At 55.7% G+C, this 12,477-nt stretch overlaps 1 protein-coding gene across 1 annotated transcript; it reads left to right on the forward strand.

The window, feature by feature from the left end:
- Window positions 1-7,680: 7,680 nt before the first annotated feature.
- FEZF2 (FEZ family zinc finger 2) lies at window positions 7,681-11,417 on the forward strand. Its single transcript, XM_066617538.1, has 4 exons — window positions 7,681-8,565; window positions 9,144-9,278; window positions 9,497-9,629; window positions 11,143-11,417. Exons 1-4 carry the CDS (start codon window positions 7,681-7,683, stop codon window positions 11,415-11,417), a joined length of 1,428 nt encoding a protein of 475 aa, XP_066473635.1.
- Window positions 11,418-12,477: the final 1,060 nt, after the last annotated feature.

Genomic DNA, 12,477 nt, shown 5'->3' on the forward strand with positions numbered 1-12,477 from the left:
CGCAGCCACCACCACGTGGCCCTCATCCCCAAACCGCCCCCTCTCGACCTCGCACCCACAGGTGGGATTGCGAAGAGTGTTTGGTGGGTGGGCGAGGCTGTGGGCAGAACGGCCCAGATCGTCGCCCAAAGCGGGAGACAAATTCGAAGCAGGAGCCCGAATGTGTCCGTTTCAAACCAAAGTGGGGCCAAAGGAGCCGGCCAGAGGTAGACCCATCCTGTTGGGGGGGGGGAGTCAAATGCACTTAACGTGGCCTAGGAGAGGAGAGAACCCAGTGGGACCTGGTTCCAGCCAAGGCTACCCCCCACCTACCCACCCATGCAGCCAGGTGAATGGAGAGAAAAATTCGAGTCTGAAAGGGCACCTTTTCCGGGTACCAGTGGCGTAGCTAGAGGAGGTGCAAAGCCCTACGTTTTGCAGGGAGCCTCACCGCAACGTGCAAGGGCCCCCCTGTTTTGCTCCCCCTACCTGGAATGGCTCCGAAGGGGGGAGGGGCCCCTTGCACGCTGCGGTAAGGGTCCCTGCAAAACTTGGTGGTTTAAACCTCCCTAGCTACGCCACTGCCCGGGACTACAGCACCAAGTCTTTGAAAGTGGTAGGGGTATTTGAAAACGGGGTTCTTTACCTTGCTCGGAAGTAAGCTCATTCAGTGAGACTGAAGCTGCGCAATCCTATCTTACTCACCAGAAACAAACTCTCCAGGTAGTATCTAGCTCACTGGTTCTCAGCTTTTAGCACCGGGACCCACTTGTTAGAATGAGAATCTGTCAGGACCCACCAGAAGTGATGTCATGACGGGAAGTGACCTGATCAAGCAGGATAATTTTTAACAATCCTTGGCTGTAACCCTGTCCACACTTACCGAGGTGTAAGTCCCAGTCACCATCATTGTTAAAGGCATATACACAGTAATCTGTTCAAAGTATAGACCTGTGACATTTCCCCAAATGCAGTCACAGGCCATGGTGGCATCAAACCGAATATAATAAAATATTAAAATGAATGGGGATCCACCTGGAATTGGCTCACTACCCACCTATTGGGTCCTGACCCACAATTTGAGAAACACTGATTCTAGAAGAATTCTAGTTCCTAGAGGAAATAACTGGGGGGGGGAGAAGCATCGTTTTATTTGTTATTTATAGATAAAGAAATTAAAAGCCAATACCCCTGCTAATTGGGTAAGAGGCACTTTTTCAAGTGGGTGCTCCTTTTTTTAGCAGGGGGAGAGTAACTGGCCCACCTCACCCCAGCACTGTCTGTTCTGGTGGCTGTCTGCTGGTATTCATTTGCATCTTTTTAGATTGTGAGCCCTTTTGGGACAGGGAGCCATTAGTTATTTGATTTTTCTCTGTAAACCGCTTTGTGAACTTTTAGTTGAAAAGCGGTATATAAATACTGTTAATAATAATAATAATAAAAAGCCACAGAACAGCTGAGGACCTCCAGGCTTCCTCAAGGAGCTCCGGGGACTGTCCGCTGCTCCTGCCTGCCTGGCGGGACTCAGGCTGCAATCCTACCCTCACTTTCCTGAGAGCAAACTCCATTGACTCTAATGGAACTTACTTCTGAGTAGATTATGGCATGGGATTAGCCTCTCGGGCCCCACCGACTTTCGACACTCAGAAGAGAGAGCGCCTGGGAGGCCTCTCTAGTGAGAGCATTTTCTCTGGTCGTCGAAAGCCAAGGCGGAGTCTAGTTTCAACTTAGAGGATCCCCATTTAGACTTGGGAACCTCCCACATCCCAGATTTAGGGCTGCATCTGTGGTGCTCTCTTTCACAGGTGGAAAAAAAAAAAGAACTCTGCGCAGGCTCAGAAGAACTCTTGCCTTGCGCGGGGCTTCTCCTCTTCCAGGACTGCAGCGCGGTATTCAGAGAGTAGGATGAGCCCCTCCTGAGAGGAAGAAGCCCACGGGTGCTGCAGACAAGGGGGGTGGCCTGAACGAGCAGGTCCGGAGGGTCACCAAGAAGCGAGGCCCGCCACGCACTGGGGAGTCCAGCCCCACAGGGCAGGTGGAAGAGGGATGGCGGAAGAGACCGTCTCTGGAAGTGGGGGGAGGAGGGATGGTCCAAGTCCCTCCTCACCTCCCCGCAGTTGGCCTTAAGGCGAATCTCTGTCGCCTCCAGCCTGGTCGGTCCTGGAGTTCCCTTGGACCTCCTCGGGCGACCCCATTTGCGCCCCTTTGCGCCCCTTTGCGCACCTGCTGCCTTTCAGCGGATCTGGCTCTCCCCGCTAGGCACTCTCGCCGCCATCGGAGAGTTCTGCGAGTGTGGACCCCTTTCCCCGTTCCCAGTGTCCGTGAGTTCCCCAGGCGAGCTTCCCGGAATCGGTTTCCCTTCCGTGCAGAGTCAGATGAGCACAGAAGGGACAGGAGAAACTATGGGACTTCACAATCGAGAAGAACAGTGATAGCTGTTGCTCTGTTCTGCGGTAATCAACAGTATGTTCTTCTCTTCAACGCCCCCCACCCCCCATTCTCCAAGCTGGATATAGAGCAGTCCCCTCCCGGACCTCGAGTTCGAAGAAGTGCCCCAGCAAATCCCCCTCTCCTTGATAAGATGCTGTCCTGGGCTAAACAGCTGCTCTTTCCCTGCTAGATGGAACAGAGAGAGAGAGCGGGTTGGCCCGATGTCTTGTAGGGCAACGAGATCATGATGGGGCGCAAGGCCAGAGAAGCTGGGGGGCGGAATCGGGGGCCCGGGGGCATCCCAGGCGGGAGGCGAGCTCAAGATGGGCTGCGAGCCTGGCACTCCGGCTCCAACGCTCCTGTCCCTCACCCCACACTCCCCCACCACACTCTCCTGGCCTCTTTCTGGGAGAGCTGGGCTGCCTTGGCCTCTGGAGAGGGTGGGGATCAGGAGAGTCCCCTAAGATCAGGCAGGTCGTGGCCAGCTCCAAAGGAGGTTGAGATGGGGGGGGGGGCGACATAGGCGGCAGATGCTCCCCGGGGGCCTGGAAAGGCCGGAACCAGGCAGGGAGGGAGGCAGCCTTCTGAACGGGGCTGGAAGGAAAGCAAGAGACGGGGGGGCGGGGAGGGAGAAAGGAAAGTGTCCGCAGAGGGCCAAAGTGGGGCTGGAAAGGGGGAGAAAAACTGGGAGGAGAAGGGGAGCAAAAGAAGAAGGGAAAGAGGAGAGAAAGGGAAAGAGGAGAGGAGGGGAAAGAAAGAAAGGAAGAAAGGAAGGAAGGAAGGAAGGAAGGAAGAAAGAAGGAAGGAAGGAAGGAAGGAAAAGGGGAGGGGGAAGGAAGGAAGGAATGGGCGCTGGACGGGGCAGGGAAGAGCGCCTTTTCCATTCCCATGGGAAGGTGAGCTCAGAGTGGCTTGGTCGTGTTTGGCACCCAAGTGAGGGGTCCAGCGGTGGGCGCCTCGCCGCCCGGCCCCCTCCCCGCAGCGCTGCCTCCTCCGCCTCGCCTCCTCGCCCGGCTGACAGCAAATATTTGCTTGCACTCCCGATCGGGCCGGGAGTTAATTGCTCGACGTGTGAGGGGGGGAGCGCGCCCCGTGCTTACTGGGGAGGGGGGTTGCGGAGTGAGCCGCACGCGGGTTGGAGCGAGCCTCCTGACAGTGTGAATGCCGAGTGGCGAGGAGGTCCCGGTCCTCCGCTCGGCGGGATCTGCGGGCGCAGTTGGGGGGTGGGAGGGGGCGAAAGAAAGGGGGGCCGAGGCTCATTAAATCCTTGGTTGGAGCCCGATCCTCGCGTCTTGGAGGGAGCCGCGCAGGGGCGGCGCCGGCTGGCAGATGGGCCGGGGGCGGCTGCGGTGCGCCGCCATCCAAGGAGGGAGGAGAAGGAGACCCCTTTGGGGGGAGTGAGGACGAAAGCCTGGCCCGGTAGCAGCAGCAGCCGCCGCGGAGGAGGACGGCGCTCTCCCGGCGGGGCAGGAGCGGAGGGGAGCTGCGCCTGACGTCTGAAGGACAGGCCCATTTCACGGACAGGCACCACTGAGGCGGAGGCGCACCTGGCCCACAGGAACGGGCCCACCTCTGGCCTCTCTAGCGGGGCTGCGCGAATCGCGGGGCTGTCCCGGGCATCCCAGCCCCGCGCGCAACACACAACAGGCGAGCCCAGGTTATTTCGGCGTCCTTTCGGTAGGCGAAAGAAACGAAGCACGCGCTCTCGCGCTCTCTCTCAAACACACATACAGAGATGTGTGTGCCTAATCCTATGCGTGTCTACTCAGAAGTAAGTCCCGTTATAGTCAAAAGTGTTCCTAGCTAACTTCAAGAGAAAATAAAACCTGGTCCAAATATGAACCAACCAAACCCCCCCCCCAAAAAAAAAAAAATCCCACAGCTGCCTCCACAGAAAGAGCCGGGGATCTGGGTGTCTTCAGTCTGAGAGGGTCCGTCCCCGCCCCCCTCCTGCCCCACACCTTTTCCACTAGGGCAGGAGCTGCGATGCAGGGTCCCACCCCTTCCACACAGAGACTTGGAGGTCCCACCGGATGCCTCGGACGGCCCCGTCTTCCAAGTCTGCGCGGGGTCTGCGGCAGGTGGGCCAGCGGTGATGCTGCTGCCCTCGGCGCCCCCCCACCCGAAAGGAAGGTTCAGGAATCAATTGACTCCTTCCCGCCCAAGGAAACCCCCTCCTGCCTAACCCCAGCTCTTCCACGAGACTGGTCTTGCTCCAAAGGGGGCATCCAACCGAGAGCACCATTCTATTCAGGTCTACTCAGAAGTAAGTCCCATTATCTTCAATGGGGCTTACTTCCAGTAGGATTGCAGCCTGAGAGCCCGATCAGCCTGTCTACTCAGAAGTAAGTCCCACTAAAGTCAATGGGGCCTACTCCCAGGAAAGTGTGGCTAGGATTGCAGCCTGAGATGTTTGCAGCCGCTTCTGTTTTCGCAGGGTGGCGCAGACCAGGTTTCCATTGCAAAGAGTGCTTAATAACTCAATGAGGTCTAGAAACTTGAAGGAAAGGCATCCAGGGTCTCCCGCGTACGCAGAGAGCGCCCTTCCCGTCCTCCAGCCTTCCAGTTATTGTCTCTGGTCCAGCCCGTGGAAACGGGCGCGCAAGGCGAACTCGACGTCAGTCCGAACGAAGTCACTCCGCCGCCGCTCTGCCTTTTGGCTCGCCTGTGGCTGGAGGGCGAGGGACCCGGGACGACAAAGCGCTGTTCGGAGCAGAGATCGGCTCCCTTTCTCCCCTTCTGTCTGCGCCAGTCCGCCACCCCCAGCTCGGGCCACTCCATGTTGTGGTTGGTGTCTTCTCTTGTTGTGCTTCGCAGGTGAAGCAGCGAGTCTGCAAACAGACCCCCAGAGAGGGGGGGAGGGCTGCTTTGTGCGCGCCCCACAAAAAGCTGCATCCCTCCCAAGTGGGGTTTCAAAGGGCTGCGAGATAGAAAGAGAGAGAGAGAGAGAGAGAGAAGAAAGAAGGGGAGAGGGAGGGGGAGAGGTGCTTTTCAGCCCTGGCTTTACCCACTACGTCAGCCGACCCTTCTCAACCTCCCCCCCCCCACCTCTCCAAATAATCCTTCTCTTTCTTTGGGGAACAGGCAGATTTGGGTTCCACGCAGCGCTTTAGAGTCTCTCCCATTGAAGGAGGAGGCCGGAGCCAGCTCTCCGGCGAGGGCAAGGCGGGCGGGGAAGGGCCCGGCTTGAGCTGCCCCTCCAAGACCACGTGGACACTGGACCTCAGCCCCAAACGCCCTTCGGGCACCTGGCGCTGGGACCCCCTCATTGTTCCAGCTCTCTCCCTCCCAAGGCTTCTGGGCGTTGGATCGTGGCCAGAAAAGAAACTTAGGCCACGGTCTAGCCACGCTTGCCTGGGAGTAAGCCCCATTGACTCTATTGGGACAAACGTCCGAGTAGACATGCCTAGGCTGGCGTTCTTACTAGCAAGTGATTTAAAAAACAAACAGTAAACCAGGGCACAAAGGGGGGAGCATCCCCTCTACTTCCTCCCTACAAAATCTGGAGGTGGCACTTTTGTCCCTGAGCATCTCGTTCTCCGTTTAATTCCTCTGGGCTGGTGTGTTTGACTGGCCCAGGCGAGGGTCCCGCCAGTCTGTTTGCTTCCCGTTAAGGCGGATCTTAGCTGAAGGGCCCTCTAGTCATTGATGGGAGCTGCTGGGAAGAGGTGCGGGGGCTGCGCCCTGATCTTCCATAAACTATCACTTGATCTCCTCTGCTGGCATCTCCAAAGCATCTGATTGAGGACAGGTTGCCTACATTGAAGAACCAGGGGACATCCACTAAAATTGAGTGTTGGGCGGGTTAGGACAGACAAAAGAAAATATTTTTTTACTCAGCGCGTGGTCGGTCTGTGGAACTCCTTGCCACAGGATGTGGTGCTGGCGTCTAGCCTAGACGCCTTTAAAAGGGGATTGGACGAGTTTCTGGAGGAAAAATCCATTATGGGGTACAAGCCATGATGTGTATGCGCAACCTCCTGATTTTAGGAATGGGTTAAGTCAGAATGCCAGATGTAGGGGAGAGCACCAGGATGAGGTCTCTTGTTATCTGGTGTGCTCCCTGGGGCATTTGGTGGGCCGCTGTGAGATACAGGAAGCTGGACTAGATGGGCCTATGGCCTGATCCAGTGGGGCTGTTCTTATGTTCTTATGAAGGGGGGGAGAGAGGCCTGAGAGCCCGAGCCTACTCAGAAGTAAATCCCACTCTCTCTGGGGAAAGTATGGGTAGGATTGCAGCCTTCACCCGTTTCAAACAGCTGTCCTGCCATCTCCCACCCCTCAACTCTTCTCCGGGCTACTGGGAGGCGCTTCTCACCGCACGTTCGCTCTGAGCCCAGTTGTGAACGGCACTTCGCACCTCCAGCCCGCCTCCGCCGCTCCTGCAACTTGCAGTCGTCCTTCCCCCCAGTGCCCACTTCCCCTGGCAAAGGCTCTTTCTCCAGGAAAGCCAGGCTGTGTCTTAAATTAGAAAGGGGGGGGTTCCTTTCTTCTCCCCCCCCCCCAACAGTCCAGATCTGGGCAAAAGAAATCCCCCTTCTCCCTCCCTCCCCCCCACTCTCCCCCCTCCATGGTGGCCCAACTCCCGTGTCATTCTGCTCCAAGTGACTCCCTGTGATGTCAGCCTTCAATGCAAGAGACAGCGAGCTGGCGCGGGGGAAGAGGTTGGGGATCCGACTCTGACAAGTGTGTCCACACGGCGCTGCTCGGATGAGTCTCCATCCGAGGTAATTCAGCCAGGCCTACTCTGTTCCCCCCCCCCCAGCACCCCAGTGAAAGAGATGGGGGAAGGGGGCGCTTGGGGGTTGCTTCTCCTCTCTTCTCTTCACCCAGCCCAGCTCCAAACCCAGGCCCACCGTCTCCCCCTCCCGGGTCTGGGGAGTTGGTCTGTTACTTCTCTCCCCCCCCCCCATCCCCGCGCTGTGCTTAATGAGCAGCAATCTGGTCTCCGCGCGCACACCCGCTCGGTGTTCATTTGAATGGAGATGGGGGAGGAGATGCCGGGGTGGTGAGGAGGGCGAGGAAAGAGAGGGAGGAAGAGGGACTCCTGAAACTGATTTGTCTCCTGGCTTCTCTGGAATGCTGAGCTGGAGGACCCAGCAGAGCTTGGCTGGGCTCTGACTCTCCAGAGCCTTTTTTTCCCTTGCCCCCCAAGAAAAACACCACCTAATTTTTCTTCTTCTTCTTCTCCTTCTCTTCTTCCTTCCTTTCTTTTTTATGGGCGAGATCTGGCTGCTCCTCTCCAGCGCCGGTCTCCTTCCTCCCCTCGAGATGGCCTCCTCTGCCTCGCTGGAGACGGTCGTGCCTTCGCCCTGCGCCCGGACCGCGGGGGCCAACCCTGCCAAGACCCTGGCCTTCTCCATCGAGCGGATCATGGCCAAGAACTCGGAGCCTCCCCACCACCACCACAAGCCCGCCGCCGCCGCCGCCGCCGCCTTCGAGGGCCGACCAGGCGAGCCTCCCCCTTCCAGCAAGAAGCTGCTGAGCCTCTGCTCGCCCATCCCCTGCGTGATCCCCATCCAGCCCCTGCCCGGCTACGAGATGCCCTCCAAGGCTCTGCTCAACTACTCGGAGCTGTGGAAGAGCAGCTTGAGGACCTGCTCTTTGGGGGGCGGCTTCTGCAAGGGCAACTGCGGCGCGTGCTGCAAGGGGGAGCTGCCCCACCACCACCACCCCCTCGGCCCGGCCGCCTTGCCCCCCACCGGCACCCCCGGCAGGGTGATCAAGCCGCAGGCGATCAACCAGGCGCTGAGCCTGCCCGCCAATGGATCCAGCCTCTACTACTTCAACTACCTAGACTCCTCCTCGTACCCCCCGTCGGAGGTCCTGCACGGGCAGCTCTTCTCCTCCGGCCTCCTGCCCCCCTCGGCGCAGGGCCCCGCCGCCGCCGCCCTCTCCGCCCACCAGAAGCTCTTCCTGCTGGAGAACGCCAAGCTGGCCGCCCTGGCGCCCCCGGACAAGTTCCCCAACGCCCAGTACCCGCACAAGGAGCGCCTCCCCGGGCAGCTGGACCAGGTGATGAAGGAGAACTCGGGCCTGGCCGGCGAGAGGAACGGCGTCAAAGCCCCGCACGGCAAGCTCGGCGGCGGGGCGGGCGGCGGAGGAGCCTCGGCCGACGGCAAGCCCAAGAACTTTACCTGCGAGGTGTGCGGCAAGGTATGGAGGCAGGGGGGAGCCGTGGAGGGCTCGCGCTTGGCCGGGGGGCGGCGGCGGGGCTGAGCCCCACCACCGGGAGGGGAGCATCATTCCAGCCCGCCCCCACTAAAAAGTTGTCTTACCCCGCACACACATGCCAGTCTGCTTATCTTAATCACCGTTATTGGGCTAGTTTTTCCTTGCAAAGGCTGGGAGGGAGATGCGCTGAGGTGCTCCCCACACTTTGCTGCTCAGGAGGAGACCCCCCTGGGAATGGCCTTCCCGGCCTGGGCAGTGCAGCTGAACTAACAGCCAGCGCTCGCCTCTCCTGGGCACTGAATTTTGTTCCCATTTCACAGACGCCGGAAAGGCCACTGAGGCTGGGCGATCCTGCCCATTGTGGGTGTTGGGGGCTTAAGGGGATCTGGACCCAGCTTTCCGGCCAAGCACACAGTCCTATAGCCACTAGGGCCGTTTCCCCCCACCCCTTGATTTTGGAGCACGGGTAGCTGAAGTGACCAGCGCGGAGGAGAAGCTGCAAGGACCAGCAGAAGAGAGTCTCCCGCCTCAAAAGTCGCCGGCTTTGTGTTTCCTTGCAGGTCTTCAATGCTCATTATAACTTAACGCGCCACATGCCGGTTCACACGGGAGCCAGGCCCTTCGTTTGCAAAGTCTGTGGCAAGGGCTTCCGGCAGGCCAGCACGCTCTGTAGGCACAAAATCATTCACACGCAGGTAGGCTGAGCCAGGGGATCAAATCGTCCGGGTTTTGTGGGTGATTTCCCTCCCCCCCAATAAGTGGTGCTTCTCCCCCCCCCCCCAAATAAATTCCTAGCCGACCCCTTTGCCAGCGATGACCTGGAAGGCTGGCAAAAAATGTGTCTCCCCCCCCCCCGCCCCGCCATACATAGTTGTGTCTTTAAAAGTGTCCTCTCCTCCCTCCCCCCCAACAGGAAAAACCCCATAAGTGTAACCAGTGCGGGAAAGCCTTCAACAGAAGTTCCACGTTAAACACCCACATTCGGATCCACGCGGGCTACAAACCCTTCGTCTGTGAATTCTGTGGCAAAGGATTCCATCAAAAAGGTATCCAAATCGAAAGGTGGTTTCACTTCGATATTTCTGGCCCTGGGGCTTTAATTAGAGGGATTAAAATAATAGTAATAATTATTATTATTATTATTAATTTTAAAAGAAGCTTCTTTAGGTGGTGGGGGGGAGGCTGGATTCGTTGGCGCCCTGCATTATTCGAAATATATTATTTGAAACCACCATGTACAAGGGGGAAAAAAAACACGCGAATGTAGGGGAAATTTCCTGGTCAATTTCAGGTTCCAACTTTGCGAACGTTCGAAATGGAATCCTGCGGTTCTTTCGCGTTCCAAGAAAGTCGCCAAGGTTCTTAAGGCACTGAGAGCCTACCAGTGGGTGACCCCCCCCCCCCACATCCTCCCCGTCCCTCAAATGTCCTCAGGGGGCTTCCCCTCGGGCAACAGTGAAAGACTAGCTCAAACCTGTCAGCCGGTATTAAGGGCGATTAAAATAAATTCAGTCTTAAGGGCGCGATCCTGCAAGAAACGAAAGCATCCTTCAAAAGCGCTCTGCAGCGTCTGCTTTCGAGCCTCCTTTTGAAATCAACGGGGTTCTGGCGCGCGCTTACTTAGGAGTCAGCCCCACCGAACTCAGCGGGATTTATGGACGTTCACAGGACGACCCTATGGAGTGCTGAATCGCAGCACAATCCTATCCACACGTTCCTGGGAGGAAGCCCCATGGACTCTAGTGGGACTTACTTCTGAGTAGACGCGCATAGGATTGGGCAGCCCTCAGGCCTGAGAGCCAAATCCTCTCCAACTTTCCAGCCCTGGTGTAGCCGTGCCAATGGGGTGTGTGCTGCATCCTGTGGGGGGAAGGTAGTTATGAAGGCCTCCACGAGGTAAAGGAACGTTTGTTCCCTCTCCTAAGGCCTACACCGGGGCTGAAAGTTAGGCAGGATTGGGCCCCGAGTCATTTCCATGGGGCTTGCCACAAGTTCCCGGTGGAGTGGGGTTCTGCTTTTGTTTGCTTGCTGGTTGGCTCCGGGTTTACAAAAAAAACTTCTTCTGTTGAGAAGAGGAAAGTTTCGGAAAGACCCCAAAGTGGTGCAAAGACTTTCTCCCCGCCAGGATGGGGCTTGAAGACCTCCCTGCGCCTCAGCTAAATGGTTTTAAATGAGCGGGATCGTCCTCATCCTGTCCCCCCCCCCTCTCTCTCTGGCTTCCCCCCCCCCGTCCTAATCCAGGTTCTCTCATTTGCTTTGGGTCAGGACGTTGACCCGGCCTCTAATTTTTTAATTCGTCAGTTGCAGACGGCTCCGCTTTGACACAGACTGAGTTTGACAACTTCTTGACTGTCCCTTGCAGGACACTTCCCTAATGAAGCCCCCGTACCAGAAAACTGTTTCGAGTCCGGCAGGACTTGCCCCATAAAATAAAATAAAAGTAGGGAGTTGAAGATCTTGGGAGGAAAAAAAAAACGGGTGGGGTGGGGGGGAGAACCAAGTCAACTTTCTTGCAGTTGACCCTCCAATTTCCGATCTTCCCTCCCTCCCCCCCATTAGGGAATTACAAAAACCACAAGCTGACCCACAGCGGCGAGAAGCAGTACAAGTGCACCATCTGCAACAAAGCCTTCCACCAGATCTACAACCTGACCTTCCACATGCACACGCACAACGACAAGAAGCCCTTCACGTGCGTCACCTGCGGGAAAGGCTTCTGCAGGAACTTTGACTTGAAGAAGCACGTGAGGAAGCTGCACGACACGCTTTCGGTGGCCGCCGCCGCCGCCTCCACGCCTTCCGCGAAAGAGCTCTCGAGGACCGTGCCCAGCTAAGAACCAGCGTGCGGGCCGAGGGCTTGCTCCCCTGGGCTCCCAGCCGTCTGCAGGACTGAGAAATTCTCCCGAGCAGCACGACGCGCCGAGAGGGGCTGCAATCCTAGCCACACTTACCAGGGAGTAAGTTCCATTGACTAGAATGGGACTTACTTCTGAGTAGGCAGGAGTAGGGTGGGGCTCACAACCACACGTGCGTGTAAGAGCAAATAGATTTATATATATATATATATATACAGAGATATAAATATATATAAATATATATATATATTTAAAAGGAACCTTATTTAAAATTCCGTTGCTGCTGCGGTGGGTTCAAGTGGCCTGTGACGAAAGGATCGCAGATTTGGACTGAGTTAAAAGCAAAGTTTCTCCAATGGGCCCTCCTGGACTGGGAAAAAAAAAAAATCGATCCGCCGCCCAAACATTCTATAAAGATGTATATAATGCCTGTAAATTTAAATTTTAATGTACCCCTGAATCACGAAGGAATCTATCATCTGCGAGGCAATAAAAAAAAGGCGCTTAATAAGAGTCTTGTTTTCAGTTCCCCAAATAGATTTAAATTATTTTATTTACAAATTTATAATCAGTTATATATATAAAATACAATATATATGTTATATATAAATATAGCTTATATATAAATAAAAATCAGTTTTATAAATCAGTCATATATATATATATCATATATATATGATCATATATATATGATATATATATATATCTCCCCCTTTTAAAAAAAATAATAATTTGAAAAATCAAAAATTTGGAACCGAAATTGATATATATAGATTGCTGAAACGGATTTATATATATATCCGTTTCGGTTCCAAATTATTATTTTTTTAAAAGAGAGAGCGAGAGATCCCAAAGCAGTGCTTTAAAAGGGGGAGGGTATTTTCCATCGTCTCGTTGCAATAACGCACTCTTCCCGTTTCATGTCAATGTCAATTTTATGTCAATTGCAAAGAGAGGTATTTACCCCACATAGTGTCAAGTTTTTGCTCTGGAGTGATGCGGTGTGACTCCGATTTCACGTGTGCACTAGACTCTCGCA

Source organism: Tiliqua scincoides, chromosome 2, assembly GCF_035046505.1.
Source record: "Tiliqua scincoides isolate rTilSci1 chromosome 2, rTilSci1.hap2, whole genome shotgun sequence".
NCBI lineage: Eukaryota > Metazoa > Chordata > Lepidosauria > Squamata > Scincidae > Tiliqua > Tiliqua scincoides.